Genomic DNA, 21,916 nt, shown 5'->3' with positions numbered 1-21,916 from the left:
AGTGTTACCGAGTTTTACTTTAAAGTACATTTTTAATCATTATGTTTTAATAATCTTTTGTCGTGCTTAAAAGAATGTGCTGACTAACATACTGAAGCACATGTAAAGTACGGTATTATAATTTTAACTGTAGTGTGTTATTAAATACTGCATTTTAAGTTGCAACTTCATCATTAAATATTGTGTAGTTACAAATATTTTTAAATGCATGCCATACAAGTTTCAATAGAAATAACATTAAAGTATATTTTAGTTTTCCATAAATGCTTTGGAACTTTAATCATATTTCACAGTAGTAATTATGTAATTATGATATAATGAAGTCTGACTTGAGCACTTTGACTGAAATTCATCTAATTGCATTTAATATTTTGTAAATTTAAATCAAAATTCATTGCAATAACATGTAAAACATTTGAAAACATTACATTAAGTTCATACTTTTAAAGTATATTATTTCTGTAATTAAAAGTGTACTTTTAAGTGTTTGCTGTCGTAGCAAATGTTTCTCACTTCGGATTAAACGTCTGCTAAATGAATAAATGTGAACGTAAATAAGTTATTAAAACATTTTCTCAGGAGAAAGTATTTTTATATTATATGGGTATTATTACTCATCTTTTTAGTACTGCATGAAAATCCAGATGATCTCAAATAAAGCCAGACTTTACCTGCTTTTGTTTGCGTTCAGTGGCTCCTTCATAAACACACTGCATTTCAATATAAATCATCATTGCAAAATATTCAACTGATTTCCGCTTTGTGAAAGCAAACTTTGTTGTTTGTGTGGTTTTTCTCGTGACATCTTGATATTACATCATTTCCTGCTGTTGGATGTTTGCTGTTGATATTGAAGGTCGGCTGTGCACAAGAATCCACAATGACTGTTCGACCAGTTTGAAAATATCCGTTACAAAATGTCTTAAAATCGTCTTTTTTCAGTTTTAACCCTATGCTCATCAGAACACAAAAGTGAAAAGCAATACCAAATAAATGCATTTCATTTAAGGCACGGCCATTAACATTCAAATGTATCAACATGGCAACATACATTTCCCATTACATACACACAGAAGCTTTTTACAGCTGGAACTCTTTAATATTTAATTGCATAATCTCCAGGGAAACTGTGTTTTGTGTGAATTTGTTGACTGTCTTGAAGAGCAAATTCATTTCTAAATCAGTGCCGTAGAAGCTGATGAACGTGAAAGCGCTCGGTCTTCAGGACGTCGTTTTAACCGTTCACACGGACATAACCCATCTCGAGAGCGACAGGAACATATAATCACTGCAACAATGACATGATCATAGCAGAAAACACAATCACTTACATTCAGCCATTTAATGGTAATTCTTTATAGTCTGTCATAATTAATATTAGGGCTGGGTAAAGTGATCAGTTTCTCGATTTTAAAGGAACCAATGTTGATTTTTAAATCCCAGAATCGATCGTCTACTCAATTTTCAGTTGATGAATGAACAAGACTTTGTATCGCTTTGATATGAAATAATGTTTCAGATTTCTAAGTCAATAAATGTGTGTTTGTGTGTGTGTTTAATGTGTGTGACGGATGAACCGATCATCCTTTTTACTACTAATTACAGCAGCAAATACACATCAATGATTCGGAAGAACTTCCTGAAATCAATCCATCAATCAGTGTTTCACCCGCAGAAAGACCTCTATAAAACTGTACTCATCTGTCCTGTAGTCAGATATTAATGAATATTAATGATTCTGAAGAGTTGAGGGTGATGACAGAATTTAAATGTTGAACTATCCCTTTAAAAAGTGGTGCTATTTTATATGCAAAGCAATACAGTGCATAAATGCAGTGAACTAAACTAAACTAAGGTAAATTAAACTAAGCTAAACTAAGCTAAGATAAGCTAAACTAAGCTAAGATAATCTAAACTAAGTTAAACTAAGCTAAACTAAACTAAGCTAAGCTAAACTAAACTAAGATAATCTAAACCAAGCTAAACTAAGCTAAGCTAAGCTAAACTAAACTAAGCTAAACTAAGATAAGCTAAACTAAGCTAAACTAAGATAATCTAAACTAAGCTAAACTAAGCTAAGCTAAACTAAGCTAAACTAAGCTAAGCTAAACTAAGCTAAGCTAAGCTAAGCTAAACTAAACCAAAAGATAATAAAAGATAAGATAATCTTAATTATGCTAAACTAAGCTAAATTAAACTAAGCTAATCTAAGCTAAGCTAAAGCAGCTGCATCTCATGCTGAATTGAATAAAACCACAGCAAGCCAAAATTATGCAGATAAATTGTAACATGCTAAAGATTAATTTAGGAGTGTAAATGTGGAAAAGGCCCAAGCAGCACCTTCCTGGTTTCTTTAAGCATTATAGAAGATCAGTTCATTCCTTTTAAATAGAAAATCTAATTATCAGGACCTAAAAGAAACAATGTGTCGTCATATGAAAGTATTACAGGAAAATGACATGCTAATAATCTAATGCAATTATTCAAAGTATTCTGTTGTGGTTGCAGGAGGTTAAAGGGTTTGCTTGCGTTCAGATTTGATCAGAATCAAGCAGCTTCTTTCGTTCAGACGTCAGGTGTGTGTGTGTGTATGTGTGTGTGGTTTGCAGACGGTTTGGCCGTTCCTGTGTACCAGCTGCAGGAGCCGTCGCTGTGTCTGATGCATGCAAACTTATTCGGCTTTGACCACGAGGAAGACCAGTCGGCCAGCACACACTCGCTGTTTGAGCTGGGCTGACAGGGCTGATCAGTGCAGCTGGAGATCTGCAGATTAATATATTAAAATACAATATCATATATACTTTCAGTTACGTTTTTGTTCACTCAGACCTTCATAAATCAGACTATGTCAGGGTACGTTTGGACACTCAAATGAATTAGTGAATTACTGGTTCTCTTAGTATTCTTGAATTTGTTTAAGTGCTCACTTAAAAATGTTGGGTTAAAAATAACCCAACGAGTGACCCAACAAATGGGGCGGTATAGCACCTTCCCAGCTGTGGGTTATTGTAACCCAAAGCATTGGGTTATTACTAGAAATTACCCAATGATTTGAAAAATTTACCCAACATTTTTGGAAAATAACCCAACGTTTTTTACTGTGTATGATACAAAACATAAAGCACATATGTGAAACATTTTTTAGATTGAAAGTTTCATTTAATTTTTACAGGGTGAACTGAGTTGTCGTAATGTTTGGATCATTGTCAGCTGGGTTGAAATAAATGTAGGGATGCACAGATATGAAAATTTTGGCCGATATCGGTATATTGGCCGTTAAATCTAAGTATAATAAACGATAAGTTTTTATATAATTTATGAAAGCCTCGTTACAAAAACAAAAGTCTCACACTTAAAATCCATGTCCAAAACAAAACAATTATAATGATGTTGTCATTATAATTTTATGTAACCGATATGACAGACTTGTGTTGCACTTTACTATATTTTCCTTTCTTGAAGTGATTTGAATCATATTTCATCCAGCTCAAAACCATCATGTTGAACAGTGCGCATCTGAAGAGTCTCAGCTGAAGGAAATAATCCATTATTTAATATATCTGCCACATTTTCTTTAATTGTGCCGATATGAACGTATATCGGCAGATACCGATATGGTGGCCGATATTTCGTGCATCTCCAAATAAATGTGTTCTTACCTTGCAGTCACAGCCCATCTGATATCTGTATTTGATGTTGTTTTTCTGCATTAAGGAGAGACTGTCCCAGCGCATAATGAGGTCGCACATTGTAATGGAGAATCTCTCGTCCATGATCTCTCCTAAGGGACAGAAAACATTGTATATTTCATTTTTGTTTTAATGTTAGTCAGTGTTTCCTAATTCCAGTTAAATTAGTGAAGAGTCCCCCTAAAAAATCTTTAATGTGGATCTCTCTGAATTCGGTTTACCTTTGCAGCGTCGTATAGCTGGAGCGGCCTGCCATTTTGATATATAAAAGTCATAAAACACATTAAAACAAACCAGGGAACGTGTCATGCAGCAGACGGCAAGCCCCATACAGCGAATTCTTGGTTCATCGAGCAGTAAATAAATGCTCTACTTGAGCTAGTGATTGATTTAAATGATTTAAAAAATGAAACAATACTTTGAATGTGAGATTAAAACCGCCAGTAGGTGGCAGCAAGTCACTGTTAATGAGTGAGTCATTGAATCATTCATTCAACCGATTCATCACTCAGTAAGGAAACACAGCAATGTGTTGCTCAGAGACTCAAAACAGTCCTGTGGTTTTGTTTGGAACTATTTTCGATGGTGAAATAGAACAAAAACAGGCGATATTATGTCGAAAATAATTCACTTTATATTAACTTCAATATCACATTTGTACTCATGCTAATATTTAAAGAAAAACCTGCACTCTTTGTATGATATTGATTAACTGTTTTAAATTATATAAATATAAAAGACATACAGAGGTATTTTGCCCCTTATCTTGAATATTGAGGGTATTATAAAAGCATTTTAGAGTAAATCAGAAGTGAAAGTGTGCACTCTAAATGCTAAAGCACACTAGTCTAACCTAATAGACTACATCACGTAGTGTATGTGTGCGCTCTAGGTGTGTTTCTGTAAAGTGATGGACATACTCGATTATGTCAGATTGCACATAACTATCACTACCTAAACTTAAATGTTTGTAATTCAAGAATGCTTTGGAATATAGAGTATTTGGTCTTGTTTTAAAAAGGCCCTCTGCAGAATATTGCTGATGTTAAAGTTATGGAAGTTTAAATTTACTGTAAATCAAATGTACTGTACTAAACATGTTTTATGTTGGTGGTATTTTTTTACTATAAAAGTACTATAAAATCAAGGCTACATATCTAACCATGTTGTGTTCCAAATTTGAAGTTGATATCACTAAAATTTAAGTTCCTATTAGATTTTGTTTAAACATTGTACCAAAATTACATTATTTTTTATTTTTATGATGCATTCTCCTGTAAAAAATTAATATTTTGTTGTCCAAATATTGCTTCTATCACAAAATATGGAACCTTGAAACTCAGACCGTTCCAACGATATGTGTTGTGTCAAGATTAGAAAAGATTTGATAATAAAGTAGATTTTGTAATATGAAACCTGACTCCGCCCACTATGGGAGGGGCCTTCTAAAAGAATTTAAAGTACAATTTCTATTGTAAGGCAACATCTAATTTCAAAATAGTTTTCACTGGATTAATTTCTGAGTTTGTAAGCTTTCGAATGTTGCCTATTGTTGCTGTTCAGTATAACATACATGAATGACCCGTAGCAGATCTGTACAGGTGGAGCTGGGGAAGGTGGAGGGTTTCTGAAAGATGTTACAGTAAACACTGACCAAGCATTTGAAGGTTGAGCATCAAGCTGATTGGCTACTGATACAGCAGGAACCAATCAGCTGAGCCCTATAGATAACGATGTAATTGCAAGCAGAATGAGTTAAGGACTGATCAGACAGAACTTTGTATTTACCTGAAAGCAGATACTGGCCGTGATCCAGTCTGGTCCCACACAATGAAGACATCTCACTTGTATAGGCATGCTGGATTTGTTTTATTCTGTCAGAAGAACCTTTGAACACCTGCAAAACCATGATTTTGTAAAACCATTGTTTGTATTGTATACTGTAGCAGTGTATTGTGTTTTGGGCCTGCAGATCCACTATAAAAATGATACAATTTAAAATAGAGTCTCTGAAGTGATGGACGCTACAGAAACACGCTTTGTGAAGCTTTGAATCCTTTGTTTCAGTGATTCGGAGTGTGTATCAAACCACCAAAGTCATGTGATTTCAGTAAAAAAGCTTTGCGAAGGTTTCGTAGCTTCACAAACCGTGTTTCCAAAGCGTAAATCATACGTTCATGTATAAGCCTATGGGTCGATAAGAACCCCAAAAAGACTGTAACTCTCCATTCTGGGTGTTGGTTTCCCGTATAACGCCGCAACTCGCTGCTTTACTACTATACAGTAGTACGATGCATCGTTGTAGAAATCCACTAGCTAGTCACGACTGTTTCCCGAAACCATATTGTTGCAAATTGGGTGTTCAACCACGTTGGTTAATGATGTCACGCAGTTGTTGGAGTAATAATATTTAGCCTATAATAAATCTGTTTGAGATCGAATTAATGCGAGATGTTTTACTATAAATTCACAAATCATTTGAGGATTATTTCTCATTTTCTCAGTTATTTTGCTTTATTTCCAGATTCAATCATAGACTTGTTCTAACACACTAGTGCTTGCTTTAAATCTCTTGACAAACTAAAAGACGTAAATGACGTTTGTATGTGTTCTATTATAGATTAGATTGCACTGAATGTCAGCTTGCTTATTTTGCTCAAGATCAGGATTTATTGAGTCCACGTGTCATGCAAAAACTAAACTCTTCTAATCACAGGGTGAGATCTGTCGTTACAAACACACAACTCTGCGATGCTGTTTACGAATGTTCGTTAAAACTATGGTTTCGGGAAACACCGACTCGTTGAACTACGATGGAACTTGCGACTCTATTTGGCTAACAGTGTTTTCGGGAAACACACTCCTGATTTTGTCATCAGGCCAATCAATCCCAGGAAAAGCATGCTATATCAGATCATTATAATTCCCAGCAGAACATTTATATGATCATCAATACTTTAGCTCACCTTCATCACTTTGATGTCATATTGAACTTCTCCCATGCCATCTCTATTTCTCTTTCCGGGTATGATCTTCTCCCCAGTTACCTCAGCTCGCATCACTAATGGGAAAATAATCAGTTGTTATATAGCGTGTGATTCTGAGCGCATTAGTCAAGTCAAGTCACCTTCTTTTATACAGCGCTTTTAACAATATAGATTGTTTCAAAGCAGCTTTACAGTGATAATAGGAAATTACAGTAACAGAGATTGTTTTGGCTTTACAGCAGCGCTAGAATAAAGTTATTGTCCAGCTAAAGTTAGTTTTTGTTTGATTCTCTTCCATAGCAAAGATCAATAGTTATTACCTTATTACGCTAACACGACACCGTTTTAACTGAAATTAAAAAACTTTTAATGCGTTCTGGCCATTCATTTGCACGACAACAGTGTTTGGTAACCCACTGTTGGGAAGGTTCTATACCACCCCCTAGTTGGGTCACAATGTTGGTTTATTTTCCCAAAAAAAAAAAAAGAATGGAAACTTTAAATAGGTCCCAAGGTGCAAGTTTTAAAAAAAATTTAAAAAACTTTATCATCTCCGTGTAAACTACAAAAACGTGAATCTGTGAAAACGCAGACGCCGTACGGTATTACGTGTTTAGGCTATTATGTTAAAATAATAATTTCAGGCGGCGTCAAATAAGAGTTCAGAATGTAGCTGTGTCATACAAGGGAATCACCGGTGTCTTACAGAATTGATTCTCTTATTGATTTTTAAATGTCCTTTAATACCTTAGAAAATCAATCACTAAATATTGTCCAGCTAGAAAACATACTGTAGCTGAAAAAGTTATGGTGGGAATCAGATAGCCTACTTAAGGTCAGGAATCGAATACTTGATATAAAATTAAAATTTTGATTCCATTTATTAAGTGTGTGCATTTTAGGGTGTGTTCACATTTCGGTTCGGTTGGCTCTTTTGGTCCGGACCCAAAAAGAAAATTATACATTTAGTCCGAACCTAAAGATACAAAGCAAAAAGAAATTGCTGTTATGGCATATATTTTTCTGACGGAACTTACCGAACATCTAAAACGCTTACCGTTCACATCTATTCAAATGAACCGCTCTAACAGAGAAATCACACCAGAGTTTGTTTGATCAAATCAAACCTGCCAAGAGTCAACACACCCGTAATGTGATTTTAAACCATTCAAATGCAAGAAGATGTGAAAGAGAACTCAATCTGTTTTCTGTTCTACGCACATAGAAAGCTGCCTCTCATGTGTTGCTGAGATTCCGACTGTGAATATATCAGCATGAGATCTTTATCCCTCTGGAGAAAATCAAGCAAGAGCTTCTTACTGCGAATGCACATAAGATAAGTTCATAAAATGAACTTCATAATCCATTGTTTGGGTATAGTGAGTGGAATGGCAGACTGATGTTTTCTAGCAGAGGGATTATGTGGATTTACTGTATTGGTTCAGTGAAAGCCACAGGCATCTGCATGTCTGTACAACCTCATGCCGGTCATTCCATGCCTGATTATCCCAGAACAAGGACTGGAATGCCGAAACTGGAATGCCGAAACTGACGCACGTCGACTGGGATCCAAAACTACTCTCAGTTAGTTAGAGATCAAAGACTACTCTCAGTTAGTTAGAGATCCAAAACTACTCTCAGTTAGTTAGTGATCCAAAACTACGCTCGGTTAGTTAGAGATCCAAAACTACTCTGTTAGTTAGAGATCAAAGACTACTCTCAGTTAGTTAGAGATCCAAAACTACTCTCAGTTAGTTAGTGATGCAAAACTATCAGTTAGTTAGAGATCCAAAACTACTCTCAGTTAGTTAGTTATCCAAAACTACTCTCAGTTAGTTAGTGATCCAAAACTATCAGTTAGTTAGTGATCCAAAACTACTCTCAGTTAGTTAGTGATCCAAAACTACTCTCAGTTAGTTAGTGATCCAAAACTACTCTCAGTTAGTTAGTGATCCAAAACTACTCTCGGTTAGTTAGTGACCCAAAACTACTCTCGGTTAGTTAGTGATCCAAAACTACTCTCAGTTAGTTAGAGATCCAAAACTACTCTCAGTTAGTTAGTGATCCAAAACTACTCTGTTAGTTAGAGATCAAAGACTACTCTCAGTTAGTTAGAGATCCAAAACTACTCTCAGTTAGTTAGTGATGCAAAACGATCAGTTAGTTAGAGATCCAAAACTACTCTCAGTTAGTTAGTTAGTTATCCAAAACTACTCTCAGTTAGTTAGTGATCCAAAACTACTCTCAGTTAGTTAGTTATCCAAAACTACTATCAGTTAGTTAGTGATCCAAAACTACTCTCAGTTAGTTAGTTATCCAAAACTACTCTCAGTTAGTTAGTGTTCCAAAACTATCAGTTAGTTAGTGATCCAAAACTACTCTCAGTTAGTTAGTGATCCAAAACTACTCTCAGTTAGTTAGTGATCCAAAACTACTCTCAGTTAGTTAGTGATCCAAAACTACTCTCAGTTAGTTAGTGATCCAAAACTACTCTCAGTTATTTAGAGATCCAAAACTACTCTCAGTTAGTTAGTGATCCAAAACTACTCTCGGTTAGTTAGTGATCCAAAACTACTCTGTTAGTTAGAGATCAAAGACTACTCTCAGTTAGTTAGAGATCCAAAACTACTCTCAGTTAGTTAGAGATCCAAAACTACTCTCAGTTAGTTAGTTATCCAAAACTACTCTCAGTTAGTTAGTGATCCAAAACTATCAGTTAGTTAGTGATCCAAAACTACTCTCAGTTAGTTAGTGATCCAAAACTACTCTCAGTTAGTTAGTGATCCAAAACTACTCTCAGTTAGTTAGTGATCCAAAACTACTCTCAGTTAGTTAGTGATCCAAAACTACTCTCGGTTAGTTAGTGACCCAAAACTACTCTCGGATAGTTAGTAATCCAAAACTACTCTCAGTTAGTTAGAGATCCAAAACTACTCTCAGTTAGTTAGAGATCAAAGACTACTCTCAGTTAGTTAGAGATCCAAAACTACTCTCAGTTAGTTAGTGATCCAAAACTACTCTGTTAGTTAGAGATCAAAGACTACTCTCAGTTAGTTAGAGATCCAAAACTACTCTCAGTTAGTTAGTGATGCAAAACTATCAGTTAGTTAGAGATCCAAAACTACTCTCAGTTAGTTAGTTATCCAAAACTACTGTCAGTTAGTTAGTGATCCAAAACTATCAGTTAGTTAGTGATCCAAAACTACTCTCAGTTAGTTAGTGATCCAAAACTACTCTCAGTTATCCAAAACTACTCTCAGTTAGTTAGTGATCCAAAACTACTCTCAGTTAGTTAGTGATCCAAAACTACTCTCGGTTAGTTAGTGACCCAAAACTACTCTCGGTTAGTTAGTGATCCAAAACTACTCTCAGTTAGTTAGTGATCCAAAACTACTCTCGGTTAGTTAGAGATCCAAAACTACTCTCAGTTAGTTAGAGATCCAAAACTACTTTCAGTTAGTTAGAGATCCAAAACTACTCTCAGTTAGTTAGTGATCCAAAACTACCCTCAGTTAGTTAGTGATCCAAAACTATCAGTTAGTTAGTGATCCAAAACTACTCTCAGTTAGTTAGTGATCCAAAACTACTCTCAGTTAGTTAGTGATCCAAAACTACTCTCAGTTAGTTAGTGATCCAAAACTACTCTCGGTTAGTTAGTGACCCAAAACTACTCTCGGTTAGTTAGTGATCCAAAACTACTCTCAGTTAGTTAGTGATCCAAAACTACTCTCGGTTAGTTAGAGATCCAGAACTACTCTCAGTTAGTTAGAGATCCAAAACTATTCTCAGTTAGTTAGAGATCCAAAACTACTCTCAGTTAGTTAGTGATCCAAAACTACTCTCAGTTAGTTAGTGATCCAAAACTACTCTCAGTTAGTAAGTGATCCAAAACTACTCTCAGTTAGTTAGTGATCCAAAACTACACTCAGTTAGTTAGTGATCCAAAACTATCAGTTAGTTAGATATCCAAAACTACTCTTGGTTAGTTAGAGATCCAAAACTACTCTTGGTTAGTTAGTTAGAGATCCAAGACTACTCTCAGTTAGTTAGAGATCCAAAACTACTCTCAGTTAGTTAGTGATCCAAAACTACTCTTGGTTACATAGTGATCCAAAACTACTCTCGGTTAGTTAGAGATCCAAAACTACTCTCGGTTAGTTAGAGATCCAAAACTACTCTTGGTTAGTTAGAGATCCAAAATTACTCTCGGTTAGTTAGAGATCCAAAACTACTCTTGGTTAGTTAGAGATCCAAAACTACTCTTGGTTAGTTAGTTAGAGATCCAAGACTACTCTCAGTTAGTTAGAGATCCAAAACTACTCTCAGTTAGTTAGTGATCCAAAACTACTCTTGGTTACATAGTGATCCAAAACTACTCTCGGTTAGTTAGAGATCCAAAACTACTCTCGGTTAGTTAGAGATCCAAAACTACTCTCGGTTAGTTAGAGATCCAAAATTACTCTCGGTTAGTTAGAAATCCAAAACTAGTCTCGGTTAGTTAGTGATCTAAAACTACTCTAAGTTAGTTAGTAATCCAAAACAACTCTCGGTTAGTTAGAGATCCAAAACTACTCTCGGTTAGTTAGTGATCTAAAACTACTCTAAGTTAGTTAGTAATCCAAAACAACTCTCAGTTAGTTAGTGATCCAAAACTACTCTCGGTTAGTTAGTGATCCAAAACCACTCTTGGTTAGTGAGAGATCCAAAACTACTCTTTCCCTTTTCAGAGCGAACACAACATTAAACCACAAAGTCAAAGAATACCTATGTCTTGTTTAAAAAAAAAATTGAATCTAAATCTGTTTGCAAGCCATTTCTTACTAGCTCGCTGAACTTTTATCTGTGCATAATGTGCGTTTTGATAACAGGCATTTGATTTAGTGCAAATGTTTACAGAATATTATACTGTAACAGTTAAATGTCCTTCATAAACATCTGATTTGTCACAACATCCTGCCGACCGGCAAAAATTATGAACAAATAGTGGATAAGCAGTGCTGGGTAGATTACTTAAAAATTACTGTATAGTCCATTACTGAATACAAATTGCATGATGAAAACCTGTAGTTTGTAACGTAATCTGTTACGTTACATATTTTCGGACTACTTTTTGATCATTAGTTTTAGATTACGTCTGACTTTATGTTTAGTTTTAACTTGTTTATCACATTGATTTGAATAGGACATTCTGGTACTATAGAGAACCAAAATACGAAGAGAATTTATTTTTTGAAAATTTGTCATCAACAAAATTACGTCAAACTGGGGTTCGTGATGGAACTGCAGTGGGTTTGTAAGTTAATGAAAAGGTTATTAATAGTTAATAAAAATGTAAAATTTCAAAGTAAAAATCAAAAAGATGAGATATTGTATTTGCTATACCGTGTGGCCTCTGACTTGTGAGATTCTACAAATCTGGAAGACTTTCTGAACATACATAAGCAATACGCTGTTATTTAAAAGATAAGAAAGACAAATTAGTGAGAATCACAAAAAAGTCAATAATTTCCTGTCATTTTGTTAATATTTAGTATTCAATAAAATGCATATTTACAAGATTATACTTTTTTTGGTAACACTTTACAATAAGGTTTATTAGTTAAAATTAGTTAATTACATTAGTTAACATAAACGAATGAACTGTGCTTATACAGCATTTATTAATATTAGTTAATATTAATTTCAACATTTACTAATACAGGATTAAATTCCAAGGTTATATTTGTTAACATTAGTTAATGCACCGTGAACATGAACAAACAATAAACAGCTAAATTTTTATTAACTTACTTTAACAAAGATTAATAAATACTGTAACAATTGTATTGATCAATGTTAGTTTATGTTAGTTAATACATTAACTAATGGACCTTATTGTAAAGTGTTACCACTTTTTTAAATCTGATTCTGTAATCCAGCTGACATGTAATAAGATTAAGCTCCAGTGTGCCGTACCTGTCTCAGACATGCAGAATAACTCCTGTGGATGAGCTGGAAAACAGCTACAGCTCTCGCTCACACACACACACACACACACCAGCAGCGCAGCAGACAGCGAGAGGCTCATCATCACACTCACACTCTCACAGATCAGCTATTGTATGAAACACACACTGAATGAAGTTCCTCCTCTGTGTGTGTGTCTGTCGATGATCTCCTTCAGTCTCGAGGAGCTGCGGGTCATTTATAGCTTCAGCACAAGACCAGCCTTCTACTGTAATAAACAAACCCCGCCCTCTACACACACACACACACACACACACACACACACACACACACACACACACACACACACACACACACACACACACACACACACACACACACACACACACACACACACACACACACACGGGATCTGTGGAGATGAGTCAGTGGATAGAGTCGATTTATTCAAATCTGACTCCATTCTAATATAAAACACACATCAGTTCTGCATGGATACAGTCGGTCGCGTTAAATGTTGTTTCACTCTGAATGATCAGATTATGTAAAAATGGTTGCTTGCAATAAAAACAAGCAGTGGTTTGTGGTCAGAAGATAAAACTGGTTTTGTTCACACATGCCTAAACACACACTACACCACAGTTGTGCAGAGTATAAACATTACATTATAGAATTATAACCATTACATTATAGGATTATGACACTCATGGAACTGTCGTAATAAAGTGCAACACGCAGGAGAAGATCATAATTTCACCACATTATCATTGATGATGACGGACCAGAACTCTGGTAATTAACGTAAGTTAATCAAGGAGAACAGAAACAGGTGTGATGAACTAAACAACAACATAGGAGACTAACTGGGGGAATAAGGAAAACAGGAATACGGAAAGTAAACGTGTCAGGAACACAACATGCTGAATTCATTTTCATCACAAGTTAATAATGTCAACTTAAAGTGCCATAACAATGCTTTTTTTTTTATATTTCCTTTCATGTAGTGTGTTATAAAGCTGTTTATGAATTTAAAAGTTTCAGAGGAATTTAAAAGACCAAAGAATTTAAAAGACCAAAGTGCAGATAAATTGAGTTTTTGTCTCCCAAAAGAAAGAAGTGATTCTGAACTGAAACGAATCGTCAGTAATTCAGTCTCGGGTTTGTAACTAATTTAAATAATGCCAGCATCTGGTCTTGATTGGCTGAGCAGCGTCTCTTAGCTCCGCCCTCAAACACTGTAGTTTATCTGAGACTGGAAGAGTTTGGTTTGTGTTGTTCGTGTCGAGAAGACGCTGTTTTCTGCTGACAAAGGAAATCCACTTTGATGAGATTGATACGATAAAACCCACGCCATCGTTACCGTTCGTATCACTGTGTGTCAAGAGCTGAGATTCAGATATGATAATGAGCATTTGCTTTCTGACCAATCAGAGCAGAGCAGTTCTTAGAGAGGCGGGGCTTAGAGAGACTGAATCTTTGATGGAAGCGTTTCAGACACTGAGAGAAAAGAGCTGATGCTGCAGTGGAGATTATGAGGAAATTAATGTGTTTTTTGACCTTGGATCAATGTGAACCTGTTGAAGGAGACGCCAAAATAAAACTAGAAACCTTTGAAATAGCATAATAGGGGCACTTTAAATATGAATTTCCAATGTATGTTTTAATATAAGGGTGTGGTATAGTTTTAGGAAGTTCCTGTTGGTGTCTATTCCTCATAAGTCATTTCTTCGGGTGTGCTGTTATTCTGAAGCATATTGATACCGTTTAATGGTCTTACTGGGATTAAATGACGTCGTCTTATGTGCAACGACCAGTTCCTGGATCTCAGTAAATAAAGCAAATATGGATAAAGTATTAATGAAAGTAAATAATGAAAACAATGAACCTGTGTTTCAGATCTCAATGCCAACATTCCCTGTGGTGGTGAAGATCGGACATGCCCATTCTGGGATGGGGAAGGTACCAGTCATATTTTATTTACACTATTATAGTTTATATTAATATTTTGAATGAATTTATTATCTTATTTTACAGACATACACACTTCACCTTTACCTTAGCGCTGGACTGTGAGCGTGTCTGACGGCTTCCATTAATGTCTCCATTATAATACCGTTTAATCTTCAGCTCATTTCCACTGCCGCCATTGCCTTGGCTTGCTTAGTTGGGGACATTAAATTTAACATTTGATTTAATATTCAGCAATATTCAATTCAATTCAAATTCAATTCAAATCACTTTATTCATCCCCAAGGGGCAATTGAAATGACACAAAGAGCAGCATATATTCAACTACACACAGTACACCATCAATAAATAAATAGACAAATATATATAAAAAAATAAGAATAAAAAGTGGATAGGATGAGTGCATCAGTTTATGGCATGTTTTAGTGCAGTTCAAAGATTATCATATTATTGATCTGCTGCATTGACACCATTATATGAGAACTGAACTGAGCTGGACGATGACATCACGGTTTTCTCCAGAATATATATAAATGAACTAAATAAATAACTTTTTGACAACAAAAATTAACCATCACCGATTTTACTTAAGCTGGACTGTGATGCTATTTTCTTCTAGAAACAAACTTTGTTGCATTATTTTCCTGTATCTCTGTAAAGCTGCTTTGAAACACTCTGTGTTGTAAAAAGCGCTATATAAATAAATGTGACTTGACTTGACATTAATAAAATTTTAACCAGAGTGCGAATTACCCCACCATAATTGGGGGGTACTGCCCCTTCACTTCTTCTATGACCATCATGGTCCACTACCATATCAATCCCCACCGTGATCGCCAAGTGCAACATGTGTTGTGCAACACACATACAAGGTCTAAACATGCGACAAACTGATAATCAGTAGGCTACAGAATATCTCATTGTTATTATATATCCAAAAGAGAACTGTTTTGATCAACTCCCAAAAGTTAGAAGTTAAGTGCACTGAAATACCATTCTAATTACTAGTAAAAGTAATACCTTTTCAAGAAGCCTATTGCCTATTTCATGAAATATTGATTTGGTTTATTTTTAGATTTCATAAGACCTGGAGGTAAGACCCAACCCTCTCATATACTGTATAAACAGAAACCAATTTTCCATTGTAGTCTATGGTAGTCAGTGTCAAATCAACACAATCTTTAATGTGATTAAGGAGCATACTATGAAAAACCATATACTACCACCTGGGGTGGTAAAGGGGTGGCATGAGGTTTCAGGAGGGGGGCCATGGACATTATTCATAATTTAAAATGCTACGGTTTTCATTGAATGTGTTTTGTTCTCTACACCTACATTACACGGAGTGGGAGTCAAATCAGAGATGTAGCTGGGTTTTTGGATGGTGAGGGTCTTAATTTGTGAATTGTGGACCCTTTCTCTGTGTAATCACTATCAACAGTCTGTGTAGTCTATACTTAAATTGTACTTTGTGAAAAAGCAATTCTTGGGGGGTTTGCTCCCCAGGAGATAAAAAAAAAGACCCCTCAAATGATGTCTTCTAGTGAGTTTTGAGGAAATATGAACAGATTTAGTCATACGACACACACACACACAGTTCGGTCGCGCCCGCGCCTCTCTCTCTCTCTCTCTCTCTCTCTCTCTCTCTCACACACACACACACACACACACACACACAGTTCGATCGCGTCCACACCTCTAATACACTAACAATGTTGTTTGTAGATCCGCCCCTGATTTTAACTCACCACAATGTAAAGCTTGATTTAAATTGAGAATTATCTTGCTACCTAACCTTGCTAACTAACCTTGGTAACTAAGGTCCACTTAACTAGCCTCAGTGGGTAAGTAGCAGGTAAGTAGCCGGTAATTCAATGTATGAAGACGTGACATGAGCTATGAAAGAACAAAACACGTTAATAAATGAAGGTTGTAAAATCAACAAGCTAGACGTCAGCTAGCAACTTACATTTATCCATGCAGGTCAGCAGCAAACCGTTCTCTATCTCCGTTGCTTCTAGCCACGGTGGTTAAAAATGGTACGGTCCACAATAGGGGTGTCTGAAATCGCTTTACATTAAAATGTTCCTACAGTGAAAATAGGAGTTGACTTGTAGCCTATTGTAACTCTAATTATATTTTTTCACAATATCAGAAAAATTATCTGACCCCCCCAAAACTGATATTTCTGTCCCTTTGGGAGGTACTGGGTCTTCATTGGGGGGTATAGTACCCCCCAGTACCCCCTGTAATTCGAACTATGATTTTAACCCTGGCAGGTGAAAGTTGACAATCACAGTGACTTCCAGGACATCGCGAGTGTCGTGGCCATCACTCAAACATACACAACCACTGAGCCTTTCATCCACGCCAAATATGACATCAGGGTCCAGAAGATCGGCTCGGATTATAAAGCCTACATGTAAGTCACATTCTTCCGCTCTGTTGAACTGATGCTCAAGAACAGTTTGACCATCATAAGCCCGATTCAGACGGTAATTGTTTCTCAGGTGGACGTCTGTAAAAATATATTTAAAATTGTATCATATATATATATCTCTGTCACACTAACGGCCCATTTCAAATGTTTATATGCTTTTTTCTCTTTCTCCTTTTTGGTTGCTGAGGTGGAGCGCTGATGAAATAGGGGAGAGTTGCAACACTTTTTGCATTTGGCTCTGCTACTCAGAGACGGTTTGGATTAGACAAATCAATTGTTTATACAATAAACTTACATCTGTATGTTAATAGTTTAAACCATTTAAAGATAATTATAGAATCTACATTTTTCACAATTTGCATTTGAATGTAAGGAGTCAGATGTTGCCCGGGCCCGGGGACAGTTGCAACATTGTTGGGGGATGTTGCAACATGTTACAAATACAATATATTACAATATATGTCAGTGTTAGCAAAATGATTATTATCGAAAATGTAAGTTATAATAATAATATAGTGTTATTTATTCATCAGCTTTGATTAGATGACAATTATAGATTTGTCTAGATGAGTAGGCCTTATGTGCAGATGTCAAATATTCAAATTGATATAAAATACAGTAAGCTTTTAGTGACATAGGAAGAATGGACGAATTTGTGAGGCAATTAACTTTTATTTAGCCTAGTGTCATGTAAAACATTTTTTTTAAAACTATATATTATATTATCATTTTTCATTTTAACAGTTACGCATGGTCACAGACATCTGCATGCGTGCGAGCACATGCACACACACATTAACATAAACCTCCTGTCCTTGCTCCAACTTGATGAACTGTATTATATTTAAGTAAAAACTTATGAAATTTAAAAAAAAAATACTGCCATGTGGTCTGTTTTTATATTTATGCATCAACTGTCCCCGTTCCTGTCAGCCATGATAAAACCTCATGTGCTAACTAAACAATTGACCTTGATACATGCTAACCATACTATCTTAAAGTTAACATTTCACTCATTTAAACCATATAGGTTTGAGCTGAATCACAAAAACAGTGACGACAGTTTAACAAAAACAAAGCTCAAGGAAATAAATACTTTCATACTCTAAAAACAGTTTTTCTTCAATAAATCCTGAAGTCATTACTCTAGCTTGTTTCTGGTTGGAGAAAAAAGACATGTTGCAACTGTCCCCAGTCTCCCCTATTGTTCTTGTAAATACTTTCCAGCATTTCAGTAATAAAAGTGTACATTTTTAAACTGCATGCAGATTACAGTGAAGCGCAACAGTTATCATACGGTGATCGGCGTATGATAACTGTGGATTCAGATCTTGGTATTTGTCAAAAAATAGTAGGTGATTCGGCCGGGGATTTTTACACAGGTGATAGGAGAAAAACACTGACATTCTGGATTCAGACGGTAATAATATCACCGACTAACCCAGTAAATGTTGAAAATACCTTACGACCCCTTGAGAAACAAATACTGTCCGAATAGGCAAGCTTGTCGAAACCAAAAAAGAAACCAAAAGACTTCCTTTTTCCATCTGGGTGTGCTTATCCTTTGATCTACATGTTTTTGTAGCTTTTTAATCATGGATGTACCATTTGTTTAACATTTGCACAGTATGGTCTCCATATGGTTGGCAACTACAGATGCTTTTAGGGTGTGTTGAATCTGGGCAGGTTTGGTTTCATCAAAACAAACTCTGGTGTAATTGCTCTGCACCAAAAAGATGGGTCTCGATCCGCTTCAACATGAACTCTGGTGTGGATTGAATGAAATATGATCTCAACACTTGACGAATGCATCTAAACGTTGTTACAAGGTGTGAGCCTAAAAAGGACAGAATGGACAAGCATACCTGGTTATTCTGGCCATAGTCGTGAAGTTTGTCCATTAGAGTTCGGGACTGGCTTTGGAGTCACTGTTGTTAAGTGAACCTGGACTAAATGTATCGTTTTCTTTTTTGGTCTTGAGCCTTCAAGCTTCACAAAGAATGCATATAAACATATCATAATAACAGTCTGTACATGTTGTGTAAAATCTTCTGAAGTCATACATTAGTCGTTCCTGTGATAATGATCGGCTATATCTAGCGCACACTGAATGTGACGTGATTAATGATTATAATTCACAGGAGAACATCTATCTCTGGCAACTGGAAGTCAAACACCGGCTCTGCCATGCTGGAGCAAGTAGCCATGACTGACAAGTGAGTACACACACACACACACACACACACACACACACACACACACACACACACACACACACACACACACACACACACACACACACAAACAAACACACACACACAAACACAAACACACTTTATTTTGTTCCATTGTGCAGTCGATTGTAACGCTTGCATTGGTTTGAAAGGCTGATTAAAAAAAATATGTTGTATTTTGAATGCAATGCAAGTCGCTTTGGATAAAAGCATCCGCCATATGCACGAATGTAAATTTACCAGTTCGCCTGTTTATTCAACCTTGTTTTTAACTTCATGTATAGCAGCAAGTGATCAAAGTGAGAGCTGGTGTTCTTCTGTCCTGTAGATATAATAGATAGATATGTGTTCTTCTGTCCTGTAGATATAATAGATAGATATGTGTTCTTCTGTCCTGTAGATATAATAGATAGATGTGTGTTCTTCTGTCCTGTAGATATAATAGATATGTGTTCTTCTGTCCTGTAGATATAATAGATAGATATGTGTTCTTCTGTCCTGTAGATATAATAGATAGATATGTGTTCTTCTGTCCTGTAGATATAATAGAGATATGTGTTCTTCTGTCCTGTAGATATAATAGATAGATATGTGTTCTTCTGTCCTATAGATATAATAGAGATATGTGTTCTTCTGTCCTGTAGATATAATAGATAGATGTGTGTTCTTCTGTCCTGTAGATATAATAGATAGATATGTGTTCTTCTGTCCTATAGATATAATAGAGATATGTGTTCTTCTGTCCTGTAGATATAATAGATAGATGTGTGTTCTTCTGTCCTGTAGATATAATAGAGATGTGTATTCTTCTGTCCTGTAGATATAATAGATAGATATGTGTTCTTCTGTCCTGTAGATATAATAGATAGATATGTGTTCTTCTGTCCTGTAGATATAATAGACAGATATGTGTTCTTCTGTCCTGTAGATATAATAGAGATATGTGTTCTTCTGTCCTGTAGATATAATAGATAGATGTGTGTTCTTCTGTCCTGTAGATATAATAGAGATATGTATTCTTCTGTCCTTTAGATATAATAGATAGATATGTGTTCTTTTGTCCTATAGATATAATAGAGATGTGTATTCTTCTGTCCTGTAGATATAATAGATAGATATGTGTTCTTCTGTCCTGTAGATATAATAGATATGTGTTCTTCTGTCCTGTAGATATAATAGAGATATGTGTTCTTCTGTCCTGTAGATATAATAGATAGATATGTGTTCTTCTGTCCTGTAGATATAATAGACAGATGTGTGTTCTTCTGTCCTGTAGATATAATAGATAGATATGTGTTCTTCTGTCCTGTAGATATAATAGATATGTGTTCTTCTGTCCTGTAGATATAATAGAGATATGTGTTCTTCTGTCCTGTAGATATAATAGATAGATATGTGTTCTTCTGTCCTGTAGATATAATAGATAGATGTGTGTTCTTCTGTCCTATAGATATAATAGAGATGTGTATTCTTCTGTCCTGTAGATATAATAGATAGATATGTGTTCTTCTGTCCTGTAGATATAATAGATATGTGTTCTTCTGTCCTGTAGATATAATAGAGATATGTGTTCTTCTGTCCTGTAGATATAATAGATAGATATGTGTTCTTCTGTCCTGTAGATATAATAGATATGTGTTCTTCTGTCCTGTAGATATAATAGAGATATGTGTTCTTCTGTCCTGTAGATATAATAGATAGATATGTGTTCTTCTGTCCTGTAGATATAATAGATAGATGTGTGTTCTTCTGTCCTGTAGATATAATAGATAGATGTGTGTTCTTTTGTCCTGTAGATATAATAGATAGATATGTGTTCTTCTGTCCTGTAGATATAATAGATAGATGTGTGTTCTTCTGTCCTGTAGATATAATAGAGATATGTATTCTTCTGTCCTTTAGATATAATAGATAGATATGTGTTCTTTTGTCCTGTAGATATAATAGATATGTATTCTTCTGTCCTGTAGATATAATAGATAGATGTGTGTTCTTCTGTCCTGTAGATATAATAGATAGATATGTGTTCTTCTGTCCTGTAGATATAATAGAGATATGTGTATTCTTCTGTCCTGTAGATATAATAGATAGATATGTGTTCTTCTGTCCTGTAGATATAATAGATAGATATGTGTTCTTCTGTCCTGTAGATATAATAGATAGATGTGTGTTCTTCTGTCCTGTAGATATAATAGATAGATATGTGTTCTTCTGTCCTATAGATATAATAGAGATGTGTGTTCTTCTGTCCTGTAGATATAATAGAGATGTGTGTTCTTCTGTCCTGTAGATATAATAGATAGATATGTGTATTCTTCTGTCCTGTAGATATAATAGATAGATATGTGTTCTTCTGTCCTATAGATATAATAGAGATATGTGTTCTTCTGTCCTATAGATATAATAGAGATGTGTGTTCTTCTGTCCTGTAGATATAATAGATAGATATGTGTTCTTCTGTCCTGTAGATATAATAGATAGATGTGTGTTCTTCTGTCCTGTAGATATAATAGAGATATGTGTATTCTTCTGTCCTGTAGATATAATAGATATATATGTGTTCTTCTGTCCTGTAGATATAATAGAGATATGTATTCTTCTGTCCTGTAGATATAATAGATAGATATGTATTCTTCTGTCCTGTAGATATAA

At 35.3% G+C, this 21,916-nt stretch overlaps 2 protein-coding genes across 2 annotated transcripts in view; one reads left to right on the top strand and one right to left on the bottom strand.

Annotated features, from left to right (window-relative positions):
• The window catches only part of syn2b (synapsin IIb), a 122,970-nt gene that overhangs the window by 61,221 nt on the left and 39,833 nt on the right, over positions 1-21,916 (top strand). The window contains exons 6-8 of the mRNA XM_077202611.1: positions 14,519-14,581; positions 16,870-17,012; positions 19,172-19,246. Coding sequence (XP_077058726.1) covers positions 14,519-14,581; positions 16,870-17,012; positions 19,172-19,246 — 281 coding nt within the window. The remainder of the gene's footprint in view (positions 1-14,518; positions 14,582-16,869; positions 17,013-19,171; positions 19,247-21,916) is intronic.
• timp4.1 (TIMP metallopeptidase inhibitor 4, tandem duplicate 1) lies at positions 1,078-12,849 on the bottom strand. Its single transcript, XM_077202660.1, has 5 exons — positions 12,632-12,849; positions 6,656-6,750; positions 5,478-5,586; positions 3,660-3,781; positions 1,078-2,763 (listed from the first exon to the last, which is right to left on the bottom strand). The coding sequence occupies exons 1-5, from the start codon at positions 12,744-12,746 to the stop codon at positions 2,566-2,568; spliced, it is 639 nt and encodes a 212-aa protein (XP_077058775.1). The 5' UTR covers positions 12,747-12,849; the 3' UTR covers positions 1,078-2,565.

Source organism: Siphateles boraxobius, unplaced genomic scaffold (genome assembly GCF_051911475.1).
Source record: "Siphateles boraxobius isolate OS27281-9 unplaced genomic scaffold, OSU_SipBor_1 5, whole genome shotgun sequence".
Classification (NCBI taxonomy): domain Eukaryota; kingdom Metazoa; phylum Chordata; class Actinopteri; order Cypriniformes; family Leuciscidae; genus Siphateles; species Siphateles boraxobius.
Note: the sequence above shows the minus strand (reverse complement) of the source record. Positions and strands in the feature narration are given on the sequence as shown.